At 39.7% G+C, this 25018-nt stretch overlaps 1 protein-coding gene across 1 annotated transcript in view; it reads left to right on the top strand.

Annotated features, from left to right (window-relative positions):
* Positions 1–23349, top strand: part of LOC139727003 (von Willebrand factor A domain-containing protein 5B1-like) — a 28937-nt gene extending 5588 nt beyond the window's left edge. The window contains exons 3-11 of the mRNA XM_071637985.1: positions 10671–10785; positions 12142–12496; positions 13149–13291; positions 14274–14401; positions 14955–15382; positions 16517–16659; positions 18844–18982; positions 21493–21648; positions 22313–23349. Of these exons, the coding sequence (XP_071494086.1) occupies positions 10671–10785; positions 12142–12496; positions 13149–13291; positions 14274–14401; positions 14955–15382; positions 16517–16659; positions 18844–18982; positions 21493–21648; positions 22313–23349 (2644 nt within the window). The remainder of the gene's footprint in view (positions 1–10670; positions 10786–12141; positions 12497–13148; positions 13292–14273; positions 14402–14954; positions 15383–16516; positions 16660–18843; positions 18983–21492; positions 21649–22312) is intronic.
* The last annotated feature ends 1669 nt before the right edge of the window (positions 23350–25018 follow it).

Raw genomic sequence — 25018 nt, 5'->3', positions numbered from 1 at the left:
AACACTAACACATGCTCTTTATACTTTCTTATTTCTACTCCTGATTCTTTGCCTAGAAATACATGTGATGTGTGTTTTCTTGCTTTTTCAAATTAATTGTATGTGTGTGTTTTAGAGGAATTATGTGAGATACTTGTCAAGAACTCAAAGAAGTTTGTAGACTGTAACTTGCTATTGTCGAATCTTTCCCGATGTATACCAATATCTTTCCCCAGAGTTCTACTTTGCTTTAACAGTTTATGGATCTCATCAACCACAAAGTCTTGGTGCCGGGGGCAATTAGATAATGACAAATTGACACATGGAAAGGGAACCTGCAAAAATGTCAACTTTGTTTGAAAACTGAACAGGATGTTTACACTGTGACGGAAGACACCGGTGACAGAAGCATAAATGCCCAACAAAAGTCTTGGTGAAGATGTTGTGTCTATTTGCCAACAGTAATTACTGATATAGTATACCAAGTAACGGAAGATGGGATATAAGACAAATGCAGCAGCAATGTGTAAATGCCACGTTTATACGCCCAAACCAAAAGGCTTTTAACTTTTATGTGACTCCTGTTAGTCTTGCTGAAGCGAAGTTTGAATTAGGGAAACCTAAACAAGTATATAAATCAAGGTGTTACAGTGTTGCAAGCTGATGTGGATGATATAAATGAGTAAGTGGCTTCCAGTTGGCATTGGTGCAATACAGCTTGCCAACATCACGGTTGACATTTCTGATTTCCCGGCACTCCACGGATTGTTTGATTCGCCGAGGCCACTGTCACTCCAGATGGCAGTTGCCCGTGGCAACCGGACGGAAGATCGGCAATTGCCTGATTTCTGATTGGGGCTCCTGTCCACTCCAGAGATGCAATCTGCAAATTCGCCGAGTGGCAGAATGCGGATCGTCTCCATCTCTCGGGCTTGTCAAAATTCTTGAAGAAAGCGTGTTTTAGTGTCAACTGCCCAACCATGATGCAATTACCTCCAGGAAGTGATGTTGAAGGAGAAAAAAATATTCTTTGAGGTTATGCAAAGAAAGAGAGAAGGAGAGGGAGATGGAGGGAAGTAGTGAGGGAGAATTTAAAGCTACCAAGGCTTGAAATGCTAACTCAGTGTTTTGACCTGTTGGTGAACCAATGGCAGCATGCTGTCTTTGTGATTATTCACTGTGGCGTGATTGAGATGCCATCCCATTTTAATATCACTTTCCCTTTTCCAAGGTTTGCTGTTCATGTTTCCAAGGATAGTTGACCAATCATTCCATATGAACTTATGAAGACTTTTAAGAGGATATCAAAAAGACACATATAATATGAAAATATGTATCCGTATAACTATACCTTAAAACCCCAAACTTTCATGTGCATGAAATTTTTGCAAATTTTGCGAGGAGCCAATATGAGTGAAATAAAATGCATATGAAAATTCTTGTCTACACTGCTGACATTGAATGCCTGTTGCAATTCACAAAAATTTCATGCCATAAAAAATGCTGCCAGCTCCAATTCCATGAAATTTCAAATTTCATGCAGCAAGTATTTATGGTTTTACAGTACATTGTTGTAGGTGAATACATTATTGAGTTATCTACAATATTCGAAACAATCCATTGTATTGCACTTTGATTGTTGATTACGTTTCTAAAGACACAAAACATGAAATACAGAGTGAGCTAACATCAACAGGGATATAGATGCAATAATTCCCTTTTTTTTCTACAAATAAATGTACAGAACATAAAAATTGCATTGATCAAGCATATCCTGCAAGAGAATGACTCCTCATTAACCTGTTAAAGACGTGTACCGAGTATACTCGGGCAGGTGTCTGTGGGAAATGCTGTTATAGCAAAATCAGACCGTCCTCAATGGGTTAAAGACAACTAGGTTTTACAGGGACTTTTCAAAGTTTGATGGTTCAGATTAAAGCATTTCGGTATGAATACATCAGATATCTGCAACTTGCATGAAACTGACACAGTGCGGAAGTGGGGTAAAGGGAGAGAAAGAGAGAGGGGGAGAGGAGAGGGAGGGGAGAGGGAGGGGGAGGGGAGAGGGAGGGAGAGGGGAGAGAGAGGGGAGGGGAGAGGGAGGGGGTGGGGGAGGGGAGAGGGAAGGAGAGGGAGGGGAGAGGGAGAGGGAGGGGGAGGGGAAAGGGAGGGGGAGGGGAGAGGGGAGGGGAGAGAGAGGGGGAGGGGAGAGGGAGGGGAGAGGGAGGGGGGAGGGGAGAAGGAACTACATGATGAGGGAAAGGAGACAATGGTAAAACCTAAAATTGGCAATTAAACGCTCCATCCTACTGCGGAAGCACTTGTTTTAAGAAACAAAACACCAAAACAGGTTAGTAATAGCCTTCTTCATCACGGCGATCTGAATGCATTATGATGTGCATGGTAACCGCACAGCTGTGACTTTAAGATCCGTTTTTAAAGCAGACATACACACAAGGTAATATGTCTGCTTCCCGTCAGACGGATTTCAAGACTAACCTGCTTGTGATGGAGTGCGTCTAGTCAGTGTAGTCGCTGCCACTGTATATGGTTATTGCGCAGCTGTGACTGTGCACATTTCATGGCAACGATGCATCCATAACTGAGTAAGGTCCTAGCTTGTCAGATGTAAAAGATGATAGGATGACTTTCCTTCATTGAGGAGGAAGAAAGACATGATGAGGGAAAGGAGGACAAATTTATGCATATTGTCGAGCTGATTAAGATATCTTCTTACCATGAAATGAAATGAAATAGAATAAAATGAAATAAATTGAATGCATAATCAAGAAACAAAAATATGACCGGCAGAAAAATAAGAATGATTCAATGAAACTTTAAGATTTAACTCAAAACTTGATTTCTTTAATGACAAGCATTTTCTTAAATGTTTTTTCATCCGTATCTCATATCTCTGTTCATATTTTCTTCTTCCTTTCTCTGCACAATGAGTATCTAATTTATGATGGATGCTGGCACATTAGACGTGATCTTATTGTTGTATTACTACTGCTATTAAAAAAAAAATCTACTGGCAAACGGGTAAAAAACAACTAAAACTTGGATGGTGAGGGATTGACTGAGCAATGAAATTAATCATGCATGGCATATAATCTGCCAGAATCAAAAGGTAGCAAACCTTTACTGAATGCACATGGCACCCTGATGTGTACTCACACCCACATTCCTGGGGCTCTGCTGTAGATGCATAGCATTCAATTCAATTCAAATTTTGTTTCATTTTTCAACAAGAACATAGACATTTCACTTTCTTTAGTCACAGAATAAGGTTTCATAAGCAAAACAAAGCAAACTGAGAAGGGTATACAATAGTTGTGGAACCTTTTATAGGGATTATATATTGTCATGAAAACTGAAGTGAGGAAAATGAAATAACAAAAGCAAACCACAAAATATGGAGGGACCACTAAAAACATAATGCATGTAGAATGTGGGCTCTTCAGGTAAAGAACGTCCATTGAAAAATAAATTGATTTTAAAAAAAAAAACGGTCTGGAAGCCCACTGAAAGGAGAGAGTAGCAAACAGACACATGTACACACACACGGAAGAACATAAAACGAGACTGGGACAACAATGAAACTAGTAAAGGAAGGCTAAGAGACAAGTCTAACATGACAGGATGACAACACAGCAGACAAAAAGGCACAAATTGATGTACAATGTGAGGGGGTATTAGAAGGAATGGGTAGATTCATATTTGATGGGGATGTTGATGACCACAAATACCCATAGGATGATAAGATAAGAGAGGAAAAAATGAGAGAAAGAGAAGGAGCGAGATAGCGAGACTGACAGATTGACAGTGGAAAAAGAAATATGTCAGAGAAATATGTGTGTGTAAATACACTATTTTCTTCTTTTACATAACTATCTCAATTCCAGTTTGCTCATAGGATCGGAAGAGATGTATGTCAGTACCATAGTAATGAAGCAGCCAGCTGGCGGCTAATGCGCTTGAGCTCTTAGTCTTGGCACAGGAAATATGGCAGGAAGCTGCAAAAAGCAACAACAACGACAACAACAAAAAGAAAACAGAGAGCAGCCCAAATTGAAGGGATATGGAACCTTCCATGATGCTGTGTCTACTCTTATTCACTGCTGAGTAGTGGAGTTTGGTCTGGAAGCTGGTTAGAAGGACCGAAGTGAATGTCCCCTGTATTGCTTCAAATGACATTAAACCATCAGCGGTATCATCAATTTCATCGGAAATGACATTATATCTTCGCCGGTGCTTGAAGAAGGGTGATTTGCAGAGCGGCCTTGAGATGGGGTCCAAATTTTCCTTTTTATCTCCAGGCTTTAGGCAGTGAAATGGGAGATATTTTTGGCTGGGCATGATGGGAGGGGGGGGGGGGGTGATAGTCAAGGTACGCCATGCTTTCAGTGGTGCCTGGAAATGTGATAGTGTAATGAACCCTCGGGAAGGCCATCAGGACAGAAGGTGATAAGTTAAAGAACAAACAAACAACAATTCAAATAACAAGTTTGTCTCTCATAATATTGAGGTCCTTTCTCAGGCATTTGCATGTAGCATTATATATGTGCATTATGTCATTCAAAAGTTTGCAGAACCAGTGTGTGATAAAACCGTCATATCGGTGCACTGCATCAAACTGGAAAGCAGATGGGCTTCATCTTTAATGCAAAAGGAAAAAAGAAGAAGAGGAGTAATGTGTAGTGTGATGTGAGTTAATGTATCTCCAAATCCCATAGGATTCAGGGAACCAGAAACAAGGAAAGGAAATTACTATTAAAGTGCTATATAATGATATCTACTTTAAAAACCACCATTCTTGGTTTTTTTTCTTTCTCTCTCCTGTTGGGAATGCCAGAAAACTATTAAGCATCCCAAAATGAAAATTAATGTGGTGGAAGTGATCCAATGACTTTCTGCTCTGCCTTCCCTCCAAGGGCTTTAAATTATTCATTTTCATTACTCACTGACAGTGATTCCTTCCCCACCCCCAAGCACAACCCCCTTCCCCCACAGTCCCTGTAAGTAGAGCATCTCTTTATCATTTTAAATTCACTTGTATTGCCTGAGTGGGCATGGCTAGGTTGAGGAGCTGCACTGATGTGGATGAGTCAGTTCCCTTGTCTTCATGAACCAGGAATACTTAGGTGCCGCCCTCACGTCATCCTCAATTTTGGGCCTATATCACCCCTCCCATATCACTCCTTCCATGTATAGGCTGTTCTACATCACCCCTCCCACATTTCTCCTCATATATTACCATTTTAGGGGAGCATTCTCATTTTCTTTTGTGTGTGATGAATGAAAGAAGGAACTTCATTCAACCCTGTGTGCCTATATAAGGTGAAAATGCCTTCTTTTTTTCACCGTATCAGTTATTCCTATTAACTGATTTTTAGGGTCGGCATGTATGTTGAAGGGTTAGTGAAGTCAAAATAAGGAAAATATAACTTCAAAATGTCCCATATGTAGTCTTGCACCCACATGAAGACACCTACCCACACATGATATATATAATGCTTTCATGATTATGTCTGCCACGTCAGTGCTTATGTGTGCAAATGTGATGCATCCGTAGGAAAGACATATAATGTCAGGAAAATGGATTTTGGAACATATAAATTTGTCAGATGCTAAGCTTTAAATTCAGGAACATATGATTTGCCTGACTTCATTAGAAGGAAAATATGTATAAAAAGAACCCAAAGTTAGAAAACTGTAAAGGTTATATTACCAAAGTTGGCTAAAAGCACATTTGTCTTCCGTTAATGATCTCTGACTATATACAGGCAATGTGATGATGCACCACAAGTATTTGCCGTGTGTTAGAAGCTGAATTGATGTTGCTACATGCGAACCATTATTGAAGTAGAAAGAGAAATAAAACAAGAAAAAGGAAAAGATGGAAGCACCTGAGCCAGGCAGAGCTGGATTGATTCACACCTCTTATCACCTCAGTAATCAAGCGTTTGAAGAAAACAAGTGTCTACAGGCAGTTGCCATCTGGCTGTAAAAATAGAAGCAGGTATCCTCCTCCGCCCCTTTCTCTCACCTTTGTTCAATCTTCTGTCACAATCTGTCTTCTCTTGTTTTTGTTTTTTTTTATTGCTGGGTGCTGCTGCCATTGGTAAAAATAGAGGTGATGGAGACATGATGGCAGAGGTATTTACAGGATCAATCCTGATGATGTTATTGTGAGGGAACCAATGAGGTGATCATGTAGTAGATGTTATGAACCCTTTGAACGAAACCTACTGAAACAACTAGGATTACAGGATCAGGATCAAACAGGATCAGGCCTGATGATATCATCATGAGAGAACCAATGAGAGGCATGTGTAGTAGAAACTGTGAACCCTTCAAACAAAATGTACTAGAACAAATAAGTTCATAGGATCAGGCCTGATGACATCATTGTGAGGGGACCAATGAGGGGCTTGTGTAGTAGATATTGTGAACCGTTCAAACAAACTCCATTAAAACAAATACAATCACTGGATCAGGATAACGATCATGCCTGATGACATCATTGTAAGGGAACCAATGAGAGGCTCATATAGTAGATATTGTGAACCCTTCCAACAAAACCTAAAGCAAATAGGATTACGAGATCAGGATCACAATCAAACAGGCTCAGGTCTGATGACATCTTCATGAGGAAACCAATGAGGGGCTCATGTAGTAGATATTGTGAACCCTTCAAACAAAACCTACTTAAACAAATACGATCACAGGATCAGGATCAGACAGGATCAGGCCTGATGACATCATGAGGAAAGCAATGACGGGCTTGTGTAGAAGATACTGTGAGCCCTTCAAATAAAACTTACTAATGTAAACTGCAACAGTGGCAATCATGCTTGCAAGCATGTAAAACACTCAAATACAGATTGTGCTTAATGAGTCTGCCAAGTTTCAGATATATCCGTAAGATTTGTTGCTATTGAATTCTATGTCTGTTCTTTTTTAGTCAGGTATACAGTTATGAAAAGGTGTGCTTCAGTACACCCTTATTCACTTTATACCTTTTGACCTTTTGTCTAAATAATTCTGTTTCAAAAAGTCATTTTTGCTCTCTGTTTTTTATATCATTGGGTCAAGAAAGTTACGTATCATTTTAGAGCTTAAATTTGTTTCTTTGGAACTCTGTCCTAAATTTTATAGTTAATGTGGCAATTTTAGTTGATGCATGAGACATAATCATGCGTTTATATAGGTATACATTAGACACACCCAAACACACTTGGAACATATGAATACATTAAGTACTAATCACACACTTTGATCATACTGATATCATAATCATCTACAATATCTAGAGGCATATACTAGTATACAGACACATAGAAGACATAGAAACATAAGGAAACTGAGCAATGGCGTAAACTGGTACACATTTCTTTGTTTGTTGTGAAATTGCAGGTAATGGAGATGATATTAACCTTAAAAATAGGGAGAGATTAATCACAGTCAAGTATCAATGATGGTTCCAGTAAGATCTTTGAGTCTAGCAAAGGAGAATGATAGATATGGCGAGAAACAGAGGAGATAGCCGAAAGGTTGAAAATACGGCTTTAACAATGGGAATTATGGATTGAGAACCACTGGAGAGAAAGAAAGCTTAGTGAGGAATGGAAAAGAGCAGTGGTTAAATGAATTGAAGCTGTGCAAGTTAGATGGAAAAAGCACAAGAACTGGATATAACCACAGAGAGAAAAGACGTATAGTTGTATGTGTGTTTTGAGGTAGCTGGGGGGGGGGGGGTGGGTGAGAAAATGAGAATAGAGGCAGAAGAAGAAAGCGATGGAAAATCAATGCCTTGTAGAAACAGGACCTGTCAAGCATACATATTGATCAGCAGGTGGGAATTAGGAGTGTCGCTGCTGGAGGTGAAGACCGGTAGGGAGACGGGGAAACAGCATCACAGAATGACGTCACTGACTCACATCGACACGCTCATCCCGAACAGGAACACCAGTCAATACCCTTGAGATATAAAATCCCAACTCCTGTGTGATGATTTTTCATTCCCTCCCTCCCTCTCCCTGTCCTTCTTTCCTTCTCTTTCTCTTCCTTTCAGATTCTCTGTATTGACATGTTCCTCAGTCATTCTGCCTTTCTGTCTCTCCCTTTTGTCCCCCTTTGTTGCTTCTGTTTTGTATCTCTCCTATACTCTATCTGTATTTCTCTGTCTCCCTTTTTCTCTGCTTTTCTGTCTGTTTGTTCTTCTCTCTATTTCTCCCCCTCTGTCGCTTTTTCATCTGTTTATCTCCCTCTTTTCATGCATTTTAATCCTTTCATTGCTCATTCTTTCCATTTGTCACTCTGTTTGTCTCTCTCTGTCTCACTTTCTCCCTGTTTGTTTGTTTGTGTCTTTGTATTTCTTTCCTGCTTTCTGTTAGTCTTTCTCTCTCATTGTCTTTTTTATCTCTTTTTCTTTCTGCCTTTTTATCTGCCAATATCTGTTTTTATATCTTTCTGTTACTCTGAGTCTCTCTTTGTCTGTATCTTTGTGTCTTTTTGCTGCTCATTCTCTCTGTCTGTCTCTGTTTTTCTCTCCTCTCTCCCCTACTGTCTCTTTGTCATTTTTTTTTAAATCTCTCTCCATACCTTTCTGTCTGCCAATTTTTATATCTTTCTGTTACTCTATGTCTACCTTGATGTCTTTATGTCCTTTTGATACTCATTCTCCTGTTAAGATTATCTATCCCCCCCCATCTCATTGTATTTTTCTTTGTCGGTGTGTTTGCATCCTTTTATTTGCTTATATTCTCTCTCTTGATTGTCTATGTCTCTCTGTCCCTTTCTATGTGTCTTTGTATTTTTCCACTGCTCATTTTGTTTTCTCTTCTCCATCTCAGTATCACTGTATCTGTGTCATCCTCTCTTCCTGTCCCTCTTCTGTTTTTTTTTATCTCTGTCCCTGTCTCTCTATTTCTCTGTATTTCTATCTCTCTCTCTATTTCTCTCTATCTATCGCTATCTCTATCTCTATATCTATCTATATTTCTCTCTATCTATATCTATATCTATCTCTCTCTCTATTTCTCTCTCTCTCTCAATCACTCTATCTCTATATCTCTCTTTCTCTCTCCTATCTCTCTCTATCTATCTCTATGTCTATCTCTATCTCTATTTCTCTCTCTCTCTCTCAATCGCTCTCTCTCTCTATCTCTCTTTCTCTCTCCTATCTCTCTCTATCTATTGCTATCTCTATCTCTCTCTTTCTACCTCTATCTCTATCTCTATCTATCTCTCTCTTCTTGAATCTCAATCATTTTCATCTCTCTCTTAACTTGAGAGAAGCATTCAGCCAGAATTGTGGATGATGAGAAGTAGGTTTGCTCCAATCTATTTTTGGGTGGTGTAATTTTCTCCATCGTCCGTGCCTTGCTGAACTGATTTGCTCATGGACCTGTTGATGTTCTTTGCTTGATCAGGGATGGACACTAACCTCCATGTTTTGGTTTCACTTCAATTAATGCCATCTCTTTTCAGGCCTCTGGAGCACCGTGTTCTATCAAAGAAATTTAAATGCCATCTCTTCTGTTTGCCAAGTGGACAAAAATAGATGCCCATTCTTCCCCAAGAGGAAGCTATTACTTTTGATCCTATTAAGAATTGTATTTGCCCAAGCAAGCTAAAATTGTTCTTTGGTTGCTCTCATTGTTTTGGTTTTTTTGTGTAGTACTAGCATTCTTTTGTTAGGTGATATGGCCAATGGGTGTTAGTGTGGCCTGCTGGATATTTTGAGTTTTTCCTATTATCATTCATATCAGTGTCCTATCAAGTGAGACTTTATTTTCTTTGAAATGACTCTTACTTCTTAACCCGTTGAGGACGGTTTGATTTTGCTACAACACACATTTCCCATAGACACCTGCCCGAGTATACTCGGGACTCGTCCTCAACGGGTTAATATATCTCTGTTTTTCTCATGATTCAGAGTACCCTTGTATTGTCTCAGTTTGTCCTAGAATGTCAAACTGGTTAGACCTGAAAAATATGTGACAGTTCATTGTTGTTGTTTTTTTCATCTTTGCTCTGCCAAAATACTTCAGAAGTGTGTATTTGCTAAGTAAGGTTTACTAGACAGCTTCGGGGAAAGCAATTTGTTTTCCTTTTCATTCTGTTTCACAACCTGTGCAGCTTTCATGTCTCAAGCACTCATGTTTTTCATATCAATGCAAAATGATGCTCAGATCTGCATTGAAGCAGTGTATTTGTGTGTGCACATCTACATTTGTAAAGTGTATGTATTAGTAGTAGAAGTCATGTGATCCTATTGTTATCTTTTTCAGTGTCTATCAGGACAAGTGAATTATTAAAGAACACTTGGATTGCATGATAGTACTGTTTGAAGTCATCTGAGTGATCAGTCATGTACAAAGAATAACAAAACTGAGTTTGATGTAGCGCCAACCTGCAAAAGTATAGATGTAATTCCTTATCAGCAATGCACACCAACACCGGCCTTCTGTCACTCAATATTTATAACTTGTGCCTTCCTCATCTTGTTTGGACTTTAACTCATTGAAGACTGGTCCTGAGAGTAATTGGGCAGGTGTCTATGGCAAAATGCATGTTAGAGCAGAATTAGCTCATCCTTAACGGGTTAAGATACCAACTTCTGTTTCTCCATGAGACAGCACTTTCACTTTCTACCTTTTTTTTGTCATTGTTCTACTCAATAGGGTGCATGCATTTGGGGTTGGCGAGAATGCATCACGCCGATTGATCCGTGGCATTGCGTCGGCAGGAAGAGGGAGAGCTGAGTTTATCGCCACAGGAGAGCGTATGCAAAGCAAGGTAATCCACTCCCCTCTCACCCCCCCCCCTTTGTAACATGAGATTTTGAGAGATAGGATAGCCTGTGTTCTGATTTTTTCATCTTGGAGATTTTTTTTTTTAATCTTATTGCATTGTATTCGTAGGTATAGATGGGTGGCATTTCTTTACTTGATGTGAAGTAAAATTTGTCTCCTTCAAAAAGACAAAATCAAACTGTATTCAAAGGTCCTCTTAATGAGATTATAACATCATAGCAATAGCAAGGGGAGTCTTTTTAAATCACAAAAGTAAATGAAGCTGAAGTTTTCCTCTAACCTCACAGGCCATGCTGAATTCTCTTTCATCATGGAGATCGTAGGTGTTACACTGCTTGCTTAACCTCTTGAAGACTAGTCTTGAGTATACTCAGGTTTCTAGGGGAAATGCACGATATAGTAAAACGGATTCATCCTCAATGGGGTAAAGGCAGTGCACTGTGACATTATTCGCTTTGACCAACAAAAAAAAATCCAACTCAAACTGAAATGGCAGATATGCAAAGTCAAATCATGTAGAGAAAAGCCACAAACATACCTACAATGTATGTGTAGCTCTGGGACATTAATATGACATTTTGTTATCATTGGTAGATATGAATGTATAACTATGGATCAATGAAATTTCATAGTGAATTTCAAGTGAAAGCAAAGATGAGAGTAAATAGGTTTATATAAGTGTATGTGTAAATTTGTATGAATTGTCCCTCCCCCCATATGCAAGACATGTATATTGCTTGATTTCCTTGGATGCAGGTATTGACATAGCTACCCTGGGAGTCTGTAATCATGCAGACCTTGACATCCTTGATTATAGCAAAATTCCTGGCCTTATTTTGTCGCTGCTGTCTTGGATTGGATGATGTTATTGATATCATGTACTGCATTCCTGGTCCATTGCAGACTACAAAGATAGATACATATTTTCCCTCTTTATGCATGCAGTGATATTTACAGTTTCAGAAGTAAACGCTTAATATGGCAGGTTGTATGATTTGGACATCAACCAATCGTGAACATGCTTTTTTTGTGAATTATATAATCAAAGAGAATGCAACTACCATTAATATCCAAATATCCAGCTCCCTTGTTGAATATTGCTCATCATAACTGAATGACTCGAATGGAGAAATATCCAATATTGAAGCATTTCCTTGTATGTATGTATGTTTAGATATTTGCATGTATATTGAATACAAACAAGTATGAACATATGTGCATGCATGCATATACATATACGTACATGTGCATAGTACACATACTCGGTAAAATATTTTGCATCCAAAGTTTTAACTGATTATGACATCATATTCTCTCTGTGAATTGTATCAATGTAAAGGTGATGACGGTGGTACGACAAGCTCTTCAACCTACCATTAGCGACATCACAGCTGAGTGGATCCTACCCGCTGGTATGGAGCTCCTCCAGACCCCGCCCCACCACCCACCCATCAGTCGGGGGGAACCCATCGTCATCTATGCCCTGCTGTGCGACACCGCCCGCCTCCAGAGCACGCTGGCCTCGGTCCTCCTGCGCGGCGACTCCATCAAACGGACCAACCCGTTCCTGGACCACTGCCTCTCGCGTGGCTCCAGCAGCGAGAGGACGGAGGAGAGTTCGGCAGGGACCAACACCAGCTCTCACCCGAACTCTGGGTCACCGCTGAAGACAGCTCGGCAGAACAAAGATAGAGGTACTTTCTTACAACCCCCCCACCCAATCAGAATACAACTTTGATGCATGTAAAGCATTTGTCTATTGCTGAAAATTAGATGCAATGTAACCATAGTTACTAGTGTAGTTGTTTCTTTCCTTTCTCTATTTTCATCTCCCATACCCCCATAAGATCCCAATCTTTAAGATTACAAAGTTATACATGTACCAGTGTGACTGCAAACTCCTTGCAAAACTTCTTGCAAAACTTCCCTCTCAAACTAGAGACATTTCCCAGACTCCTGCCAATCTCCTCAAATTTTAGGCAGTGTGATCACTAGCAACTGAAATTTTGCAATCCAGTTTGACGCACGACCCATCCGCCATCTGTTTGCGAGTGGTGCCTCCAAAGCACATGGCCATTGTCATGTACAGGTGTTCATTGTTATGTCACAATCACTTACCCTCAGATTGCATGCTCTTTCATATTTCTTGCAAATGCGCACTCTGACCCAAACTTCAAGACCTTAAAGATCAAGAAGTTTGCCTGCCAGTGTGGATAGATGACCAAAGATCATGAAAACTTTGCCATCTTAAAGTTCAAAATCTTTTGACAGTGTGACTGCTTCCATCCTGAATGAATTGTATCTTCTATTGTCTCTCCTTTTCATCTGTCTCATTCTATGTATCAGCTCCCGACCCGCCTCTCCCCTTGAAATTGCTGACCCCACCCAGGAAGTGTCACTCCAATGGCCTCATCTGCTCGTGCGGCGACGCCCAGGATGCCTGTGAGGTCCAGTCTCACCCAGAGTGCAATAGCTCCCTCACTGAGGCAGTAAGTGACATCTCAGTTTGGCAGCAGAGAACGAGAGAAGTGGGCAACTCTTGTATAGTGGACAGTTTAACCCATTGAGTCTGTTGGGATCATTTTACTGCAGAAATCATTTCTTTACAATCACTAAATTGGCAACTCTAAATTTAAGTGCGTATATCATAAATTTGCAATGTCTGTACACAAATTCAGACAGAAATTTACCAGAATTATAGCCATTGCAAGCATGCAGTGATAAAGTTGCATACAAGTATGGAGATTGCTTATTTTCGATAGAACTTTGCTGGTTGTGACATGACACAAGATGTTACTGACTCTTTGGTTTTGGAAGGAAACACTTTCTCGTTATATCTGAGCAAATTCTTCTTTGCTTTTTTTTTTTGACCCAGCATTCATTTTGCGATGCAACAAACTTAACATTTAAGTAGGTAAGCATTAACAGTAAGTTGAAACCTGATGATTTACATTCTTGACAGGTATTTCTTGTATTTAAGATCACTGTGATGGGACTCTCCTTGTAAGGAATAATAGCAACACAGATGGAGTTGTTTATTTTTTAATTGATGCATTTGATGTTATAATCTTTTTTTTAAATATGTTTATTTTGCTTTCATTTTGCTAAAATGGTATATTGTAAATGTGAAAATTTTCAGGAGATTAATTTTTCACGCTGGCCAGGTAAGATAAGTTTTGCATGTTTGTGGTTCTTGGGAAACCTTAAATCATAAGGTAGTTTTACATATAGAAGGCATCTTTGTTGGTGCTAGTATCATTTTACACAAAATACACACAGACAATAAAGAAAATAAAATCCACACCATGAAATTGCCTCTCTATTTGCTTTGTTCGCTGACTGGTGCATTAGACAGTAAATCACAAATTGTAATCAATGTGGGAGAGATGAAGTTTCATGCTAGTCATCTGGCCTGTATCTGGCAAATAGTGTTGATGCAATGTAATCCTTTTTTTACCATGTTCTGCGTAGGTTCAGCAGAGAGTACAAGAATTCACATCAAGGCGCACGAGGGCGGTCTCAATGCCAGACAACTCCCTGGCAGCAGACCCAACGTCACTGCAGAGACTCCTGGACACGCTGGATGCTGCAGATCGGAGGTTAGCATGCAGGGGACAAAGTTTGGTGGAGAGGGGGGTGAGAGGAGATGAGAGGGAGGCATCTTTTGGCTGCATTATAAAGCTTGATGCACTTCTTTTGTCTGTTTTAACCAGTTGAGGATTTGTCCCAAGTATACTCAGGCATGTGTCTACTTGAAATTCGTGTTGTAGCAAAATCTGCCCATCCTCAATGAGTTAACATCATTTGATGAGCTCTGATGCTTTCTGAGAAGTCATTTAATGTACTTGTGAAGTGTAAATTTTGATGAATGTTTAAATACTTACTTCTCTTTTGCTATTGTACATAATAGAGCTTTGTGGTGAACTGACTAAAAAATAGCAAGGAAGCAAATCAATAGAGCATATCAAAATTAATGAAATAAAACAATACCTCAATTGCATTGTGTGTAGAATTCAAATAGCTGTATTTAATGGTGCAAGATGCGAAAAGATGAGTTGATAATGATATACCCAATTGTGACAGGTAGGGTAATTATCAGTAAGATATGTGATTGGTGTTAATGTATTCAAATTGACACATTGCTTTCGCAAGGCAATCAGAGAGCCAGCTGAATGGACGTCGTCGCCACATCAGTGGTCAAAGGCATGACCGGTCACATCTCAACAGCTTTGACTTTGAGCCAACCAGTCCAGCCTGGGATGACTACATCGACGCAGAGGGGGAAGAACTCTTCGATGCCGATGTCCATATGTCACTAAGCAACGCCGTTCTCATGGACGATGGAGAACTTATTAACATTGCTAACCGCTCGGGCCAGGGTTGCGTCATTGTCACGGGCCTGTTCTGTGGCAGGCCAATCAGGTGTGAGGTCCCCTTCGACATAACGACACTGGTTGCTGGGGAGTGGCGGGGGCCAACAGAGGAGGATGACGCGTGGGAGGAGACCATTCATCAACTGGCATCGGGGAGTCTCTTGATGGACTATGACATACAGACAATGGGACAGATCATGGATGATGGTGAGATGGTGGCTAATGATAAGATGGTGATTGAAGGTAGATGGTGGATGATGTTGAGGTGGTGGGTGATGGTGAGGTGGTGGATGATGGTATAAGATGATAATGATTAATAAAGGTAATGGAGGATGATGGTATATGATGGTGAGATGGTAGCTGATGGTATAAGATGGTGGATGGTGATGACATGGTGAATTATAATTGAAGATGGTAGATGATGATCGATGATGGTAAGATGATGAGATGGTGGATGATGATATAAGATTGTGCATAATCATAATAATGGTAGATGGTAGATGATACTACAAGACAGTGAATGATTGTGCAATAGTGGATGATGCTATAAGGTGGCGGATTGAAAGATAGTGGATGATGGTATAAGATGGTGGATGATGATATAAGATTGAGTAATCATAATAATGGTAGATGGTGGATGATGCTACAAGATGGTGAATGATTGTGAGATAGTGGATGATGCTGTAAGTTGGTGGATGATTATGAGATAATGGATGATGGTATAAGATGGTGGATGATGATATAAGATTGAATAATCATAATAATGGTAGATGGTGGATGATGCTACAAGATGGTGAATGATTGTGAGATAGTGGATGATGCTGTAAGTTGGTGGATGATTATGAGATAATGGATGATGGTATAAGATGGTGGATGATGATATAAGATTGAATAATCATAATAATGGTAGATGGTGGATGATGCTACAAGATGGTGAATGATTGTGAGATAGTGGATGATGCTGTAAGTTGGTGGATGATTATGAGATAATGGATGATGGTATAAGATGGCAGATGATGGTAAGATAGTGGATGATGATATAAGATGGTGGATGATGGTAAGATGGTGGATGATGGCAAGATGGTGGATGATGGTAAGATGGTGGATGATGGTGGATGACAATAAGATAGTGAATGATGATCATAAGATGGTGGATGAAAGCATTGTGAATGATATTTGTCTTAAAATAAATCTCATCATAGAGGTATAGAGAATGTTCGTTTTTCATGAAAAACAAAAAAGAATGAAGATTTTTTGAACTGTTTCTCTTCAGCTTCCAACAATCTGTCAGCTTACTAAACATTCTGCTTCTGTTTTTCTGACTCTGTGTGAAATTTGCAGAACATCAGCCTTCATCGGACGACATCTTCAAAATTCGAGCCAAGATGGTGGACCTGAGCCAAGCAAGTCATGTGATCTGTCGTCACACCGCCTTCGTCTCTCTCGACCTGGAGACCTTGGAGCCCCTGCCTTCTCCTGTGGTGGTGAGTTATGATAGAGGTTTTCCCGGCCAATTTCGCACTTTTGTCAGTCCATTTGATAGAAAGTTCATTCAATTTAGCAAAAACCCTCATTATCACACAGTTTGTCTGTAAAAATGGCAACTTGTGTGTTCAATTTAGCATTTCGATTAATGAAAATTGCACATGTGGCTTTCGAATTTGTAAAAAGGGCATTCAAATCGGCTGATACTCTATGTTCATTCAAATTCACCATCACTCGCCGGATGTGTGAGTCTTTCAATTTTACGAATGGGCACTCAAATTCCAAACATTTTCATTCAAATTTACGTCATATAATTTCTCTTTTGAAAAGGTGAGAACATTAATAATATTTCTAGGTGACATTTTGTTTCATTCACACACTGTTAAGCAGTAAAAGTATCATATTTTTGACCCTATATAACTCAAGTTTGTTGTTCTGTAAGGCCCCTTTCTTTCATACATGTCATTATAGAAGAAATTGAAAGCCAGAGGGGAATAAATGCACTACTGTACAAATCCATCAATTCCCTTGTGCCAGTCAAGCGGCACACATGCAGTGAACTTGAGTGACCTTTTTTTTTTTTTTCACAAAAGCCACAAGTGCTTTCTTGATCTTAAGGTGGTTGTGTCCTAAAAACTTAATAGAGTTGATTGGTCCTTTCTCTGTTCACTTGATACATAGGCTACATGCCGAATATTTTGAGGTTTTTTCTTTCACAAATTTTGTGAGTCAGGTGCTATTTGTGAAATTAAAGACACATGAAAATAATGACTCTGATCCCGATATAAATTGTGATGCATAAGTATACATTTCTCCGTTCAGTCAAGTACTCTATTGATTGTAAATTCAACCACTCGCGAAATAGCCGGGAATTCCCAATTCGCGGAAATTGAGACTCGCTAAATATATGGCGTATACAGTAAGCTATGATAATGAGAGGTCTCTTCTTCAAAGATTATAAGTGAATGTGTTTGTCATTGTTGTGGTTTTGATTCGCAATCGATACAGACATTTGAAGTAACTATATGTGACCCGCTACAACAAAAAGGTCCTAAAGTCGCGCAAGGTCGAAGCCGCGAAAATCGAGTTTGAAGTCAGAGCATTAAAATTGGTCAAAACTTATGATTTTCTAATTTTTATATATTATTGGAGTCTAACATGTCTTCTATCATGTGTCGAAATTTTGAAGCAAAATGATCAATGGAAAGATTAAAAAATAGCGTTTCTCTGAGCCATGTTTTTGGGCGTTTCAACGAAGCAGAAACTGGTTCGAAAAATTTGGATTGAGCGCCAAAGATAGGCTCCGCCCCTAACAACGACCAGAGTGATCTCATTGGTCAGTTTGCTGCTTGCTGCTAACCGAAGCGTGAAGCTCGCACGCTGCCCAGTCGACAGGTGCGTGCGGGCGGGGTGCGCTATGCTCAGCCGCCTCTCACATCCTGGTCACTGATTGGTTGGTGAGGAGACCGCCGACGCTGATGTGCTTGAATGAACTCTTCGGGGGTTGCTAGGGCTTACCTTCTATTGTCCACAGGTGAAAACTGACTTGCGTGTCCCCTGATCGCGATTGCGTCGAAAGGAAGACTTTTAGGGCGCTTTTCTCGAAACAGTGATTTTCCAGACGTCTCGACATGCTCTCTTTTAAGCATCGATATCTCCGCAGCCGATTATTTTTATAAAATGTCTTATATATCAATTTAAAGCGGAAAGATTAGGGGATTATATCATGCAATTTTCGAATAATCGACCTCGCCCGACTTTAGGATCATTTTGTTGTAGCGGGTCACATATGGCCTTCTTGCTTCTCAAAGGAGTGAAGATGAACTTCTTTGATTTGATATGGTTGTGTACTAGAAACTTGCAATCATGAGCACAATTATGCTAAAGAAGTGACACACAGTAATTTTGTGTGATATATGCGTATATGTCATATATATCACTATATGTGATACAGAAGTGACACACAGTAATTTCGGGGGATATATCTGTCATATTTGCATAAGTCATATGTAGGCATACTTTCTTGGTTATATTATACATTGTGCAAAATACAATAGAGAACAAGACAACAACAACAAAACTCCCATGCAGTCAGAATGCCCTTTTGCATCTAAAGTGACATATACGGAGAGATATTGAGTGATCTATTGCTCAAAGGTTGTATGTGCTTTCTTGGTGGCCAGATTATGCCGAGCCAACCGAGGGCGCCCCATCCTTTCCAGCGTAGAGCGGCACGTTTCTGGGGATACAACTCCATCATGGGCAAGCAGTACTCCTCCTCATTCACAGACTCTGAAGATGAAGCATTCTCATCTGGATACGGTAGGACATGGTCATTTAGTGAACCTGAATATGGACATCAACTCTTGGTGTTTAATGGCTTAGAAATTTTAACAATATAGAAGTATAACTATATTTATTGTGATTTTTTTTTAAATTTGGGAAGCATTTGTCTGTGACTGTATACAAGGAGATTATACATTTAAATGCAACTCCTGTGAAAGTTTTTGTTTGCCGAAAGGGTCTAACATGCCGTCATCTACTGCAGTCATTACCTGTTTTGCTGATCTTTATTTCATTTCATTTTTTTGAAACTCATTTAACCTCAGTAATCAATATTTTTTGCTGCAGTGGTCTTAATGTCATTTTTAGTGCCAAAATTCAACTTACAAACAATCATTCAAGGGGGGGGGGGGGTAGGGTACTTGATTTGCCACTTTGAAGATTAGCATCATAGACCTAGTGTTGATATGAGAAAAAAAAAACCAAAATTTTGTTTTGTCCATATATATTCTGTTTTTTTTTTTCATTCATTTCATTTATTTCATTTCCGACAACATTTTCATACACAAAATAACCTTCATGTGCTTCACAAATGTTTCTTGTTGAAAGATACACTGAGTGTATGCTTTTGATTCATATACCTTTTAGCAGATGCTTGCTCCAGATCCAAAATATAATTTTTCTTTGGTTCATTGTCAAATTGCCTTATGAATATACTTTTAGTATAGTTGCCACCAGACGTAGCACAGCAACTCTTGCTGCCAATAAGTGTGTTTAGCAAAATCATGATTTATGTGTATTTTCCCCATGCTTAATCTCAAAGCTGTACCCCACATATTTTCACAATATTCTTATTTCTTGTGTTTCAAGTTAAGTTGTTACATCTGTCCATTTTGAATGACAAAAATACAATGCAATTTCACTCCTTCATCATCAATATGTAATGATTATGAAATACAGAAAAAATTTGCCTATACTTTTTAAGTAACAACATAAACTTTAACCTTCTGGAGTATGGTGTCAATTTAAAGTTAACTAAAAAGTAAATGATTTAGAGGCTATTGTGATTTGTTTACCAGAATTAGTAGTGGCATAATACTATGACCAAGCTGGGCTCACCTGAAGAGAACATTTACTCCACATTCTGAAACACTAAGAATGAATGATGCAAACATTATAATAAATCATGATAGTTGACACAGCACCAAAATGCAGAAATGTGATTTCTGGCTTGTGCTTGCGTAATGGAGAATATCTTTCACTATACAGAGAATTAGATTACAGACTGTAATTTTAAAAATGAGGCAAAAAGATGAGTGAAAAGTAGGAGTGTAATGGGAGAGGTAGGATCAAAGTTAAAAACCATCTACAAGTCGAGAATGGTGATTAACAGGCACCTTTGATAGAGTTGTCATATTTGTTCTGCTGATGTTTTCTCTGAGTTTAGCTTGTTAATTTGAAGCTACGGTAGTCTGTCTTCAATGTAACTTGCCTGGTGATGGCACAAAGATCAACCGTCATCTTGTCACAACTACACAGGTGCACATTTCTTTCTCATACATACCTGCATATTTAATTCCATAATCGGCTATAATTGTTTTGCCGAATAAGTCACCCCTGCATATTCCAGTATGGTTTTGGGACAGGACAAACTTAGAACGATTTTGCATTACAATTCATTTTGATTGTAGCATGACTGTTTGGAAAGATGTGCGTTCACACAGTATTACTCAATCGCTGTTTCTCATTTTATTTACTTTCGCTCCCTCATTTCTCCATCAACCCTGTCCCACACCTTCCAAATCCTCACCACCACAAACCCTTCCCTTCCTCCTATCAAAACACCCCACCATTGAATATTGTCTATACCTCTCTATCCCTCGTATTTTCTCACAACCTTTGTTGCACATCCCCCCCCCCCCCGATACTTGTGAAAATTCCTATTTATACTGACTACATTACTCCTAACTATTGACTGTTTTCAAAATGTCACCTCTATTCTTGTTTACCTCATCCTACTGATATGTAAACTTGTTGACACTACAAAATTGATTACACCTTATTGTCTCATTATTTCTTTTGCTTCGATGTCAAAAAACACTCCCCAAAAAACAACTCTTCCTCCGTCACTTGTTTATATCCCAATTGCCTCACAAAATACTTGATTCAACAATGTTCCTTTACTTCATGTTTTGCAACTCTGCTCTCACATCAATTTTTGTCTCACCAAATATGAAATTGCTCGATGCTATCTTTGCAACTTTCCACTTCCCCCACCAATGAATTATGTATTCATTAATTCATAATAACACTGAATCTTTCTCAAACAACCGATATCTCTCATTTCGAACATCAAATTGATAACACTCATCTACGACTTCCTATCTTCTTTCTACACTTTCTGCACATTCTGTTCATCTTTGATGACTTTTTGCCTGAAACACTTAACTCCACTCCACTTCCAACCGACGTTCCCCATATACCTTTAATCTATGCCCCTCCCCCTCCTCTCCTCTACTGTTTACCCTCGCCCCCATTCCCAACCCCAGGGCGGTCTGAATCCCCCAGTTCACTCCCATCTCAACCGGTTCCCATGCCTGCAGGTACAGGTGCCCAGCCCCTGGATCCCCCCGGACCACCCCTGGGCCTCCCTATGGGCCCTCACTCACCCTGGTCATCTCAGTGTAGTGGTGACTACTATGCATGTAAGTCATCTTTTGGGCCATAGGTCATGTTTAACATCCTGTCATGTGCTATTCATAATAATTTTCCATTCCGCAAGCCACCTTTCTTTACCAGTTTCATTTCTCTCTCTACACAATGCAAGATTGGGCCATATACCCATCAGTTAACCTCTGAGAAATGTCGGGACTTTTTCCCTTTACAAGTTGAAAATAGCCTAAAATTTTAATTTTGTCTTGATCTGTTCATGCTACATTTCCCTCTTATGAAACAATTCAGGTTTAAAGAGTATAGTTATTGCTTTTTGTCATGACAACACCATGATCAGGAGGAGACCTATTTCATTTCATTTATTTTTCATTTCCAACAAGAAACTGATTACAATCATAAGGGCTACATATATCATATATAAACACAGAGCATTTCAAATATTTACATCGGCTTCTTTGATTTTGTAATTCAGTATTAAGCATAGCAGGATTTCAGGGCAAGTTCTGAGTGGTAATGTGTTTTCTTGAATTACAGAAAAAGCAAAAATACTTTGAAGACACTTGACTAATTTTCTACATCAGTAAGAATAAGATTTGACTCAAAGCCATACCTCACTGATATCTTTGAATTTTTAGAAGCTTTTATTCGTCTCAAAACAAAACCTTGTAATTATATGAAATTCTCTTGTCTTTCCAGGGTCATTCGAGAAATCCTATGGGATGAGTTCATCATCCAAGCCACGTTCCTGGCAGCTTGGGTCGCGACTGAACAGGTTGCGCTCTCGCCTCGGTAACGCCCCCTCGAAGCGGCCCCTCTTCCGTGCTGTGGATGTGACAGAGTGTTGCGTGGGTCGCACGTTAAGTATGGAGTGTGTGGAGCTGCATGCCTTGGTTAACCTCCAACTTGCGTCAGGAGCCTGGGAGCTTGACTACGAACTGGCCGACGCCATCGACATCCCGCTGGAGAAGTTGCGACGTGCTTGTCTCTTCTGTGACGTCCCTGTCAATTATGAGGCTATGATGCCGAGTGTGCGGAGCCCACTGGCTGGGCCTCGCTTTAGGACTCTCTATGCCAGCAGCTCACAGGGGAGCAGTCTTCAGGCTTCAGACAAAGATTCTAGTATAGACAGCACTAGATGGAGCCCTGTAGGGCCTGGAAACGAGACATCTGCCGCCCTCAGCCCACCAGACACAGCTAGTGTTGTGTCCGACAAGTCGCTGTCTCAATCTGAAAGCGGTTATGTCACCGTAAAGTCGTCCTCTCCAGAAGACCTGCAGCAGGCGGCACGACCAACCAATGGGAGCAGCCATACTGACTCAAACAACCTAGCAGTGGCCAATCACAGGCCAGACTCCCTTGCCAGCATGCGGGCACCATCCCCCACCTTGGGGGCTTCAGGGCGGGGTATACCGCTGCCCAAGAAGCTTGAGACGGCCGCCAATTTCAGCCCCAGCCGCCGACGCCGGGAACGATTCGCGGCCGTGCAGCAGCTACGGAAGGAGATTCGTCACCTGTCTCCGGACGAATCCCAGCAGCAGAGGCTGTGGGCCACAGCCCTGGCTCTGGTCTGGCTGGAGCACAACTGTGCCTCCTTTTTCAACGAATGGGAGTTACTGGCTGCCAAGGCTGACCACTGGCTTGGGGAGCAACCCATTCCCAGTGCCAGTGGCATAGACCTAGCTGAACTTAAGGCTTCAGCTAGGCAGCTTATTGTCTTGTCCAGAAAGTACTAACAATGACTCCACTGCAGCAGTGGACAATATTTCACTGCTGGATCAGTAGGTATGTATAGTTAGGATTGGCCATTTGTTTTTTGGTCAGCCCATTGAATTAATCTTTAGCGTCTTAGGCAACCTCTTCAACCCAACTATTACAAGAAAAAGAAAACAACCTAGATTGAAATCCATTTGCCATTAACATGAAGACAAAAAAAAATATCACAAAACAAGTTATTTCACCTTGACTATAATGTTCTGTTTTAATCTCAAATGGAGTGTGTTTTTGCATTCAATGATCTGTTATAAAGATAATACAAAGGCATCAATACTTTTCATATCAGCTCTGTCCAGTAAGAGCAAAGCACTGTGCTGAGCAACAAACTAAACTAGAACATGTCTCCTACACGTTTATTTACAAGGTTGCTTTTGTGGATTTTCTTGAGTAAAATATCAAAAAATTGAATTTTTTGAAGCACAATTTTGATAAGGTGACATGCAAGGTTATAAGTTTTTAATCTCTTGGTTCTTGTGATAATTCATTGTCAAATCTATGGGAAGTGGTACATACTAAAGTGCTTGTGCTTTTGATCAAGTTTACGCCATCAAGTCCAACAAACCATACTGGTGCTGTCTGTCTCTTTATCATATTTTTACTGTTCAATGTATCATATTAAGGTAGAGTAAAAAGATATCTTTCATATGAATTGAAATGCAATTCATATAGAAGTAATTGTTTCTGTTGCAGAACTTTCAAAAGCCTCAGTTCCCATATCTATAATGTTCATTAATTTGCAGCATAATAGATTTCCTATTTCTCTGTCGAATTAGCAAACTTTTGTCGAAATTTTGTTCAGATTTATTGAGTTTAGCTACAGATTCATCTAGTCTGCCTCCAGTATGCACTGAAAGGGTCTGTACAATACTGGTTGAGGTGAGGATTCAGCTGTTTAGATATTTCAATTCAATTCAATTTAATTCAATCATAGTTTATTTCCAATCAACAAAAATCAAAACACAGTACAAAGTATACATATTTAGAAACCACTCTATGAAATTTTAAAGAGCATACAATTCTAAGAGGAATCAAAAGTTCATTTGATGAAAATCGGTTTTGAAATGACTGAGATATCTTGAAAAAGTACAACAAAGAGATCCTAATGAAAGTTATGACCTGTCAATTTCATTAGGATCGCTTAATTTTTTGGATATCTCAGCCATTTCAAGGCCAATTTTCATCAAATAAATGCTAAATCCCTCCTGAAATTACATGCTCTTTTATATTCTATATATTTAGGTTTCTCATTATCTCAACAAAAATGTTATAAACTTGAATTCTCACCTCAACCAGTACTGTACAGTCCCTTCAATGAAGGCAAACAGATAATTTCTGGAACAAAGTTCCCCAGAGACTATAATGGGTTGAATGATCATTCGGAATACAGTCTGTCTAAGACAACCTGATTGAAACAACGCTTTACTCAGGTTTTCTTCACTGTTTTGTCTCGCCACCAGGCTTCTTATCTGCACAGTTAATCCCTTGTACAAATATTGAGCTACAACAAGGTGCTCTTGTCATGTGATACGTAGGAGAAACCAAAGACTCATTTTTTTCTCCACCATACTTCACAAGCACCATTATTCTTCTTCACTCCGTTGCAACTTTGTGCTGTTTGCCCATTTGAAA

This window comes from Diadema antillarum, unplaced genomic scaffold (assembly GCF_040938485.1).
Source record: "Diadema antillarum isolate AM-2024a unplaced genomic scaffold, OU_Dant_1.0 seq00000108_RagTag, whole genome shotgun sequence".
Lineage (NCBI taxonomy): Eukaryota > Metazoa > Echinodermata > Echinoidea > Diadematoida > Diadematidae > Diadema > Diadema antillarum.
The sequence above is the reverse complement of the archived record's forward strand: the minus strand, read 5'-3'. Positions and strand labels throughout refer to the sequence as shown.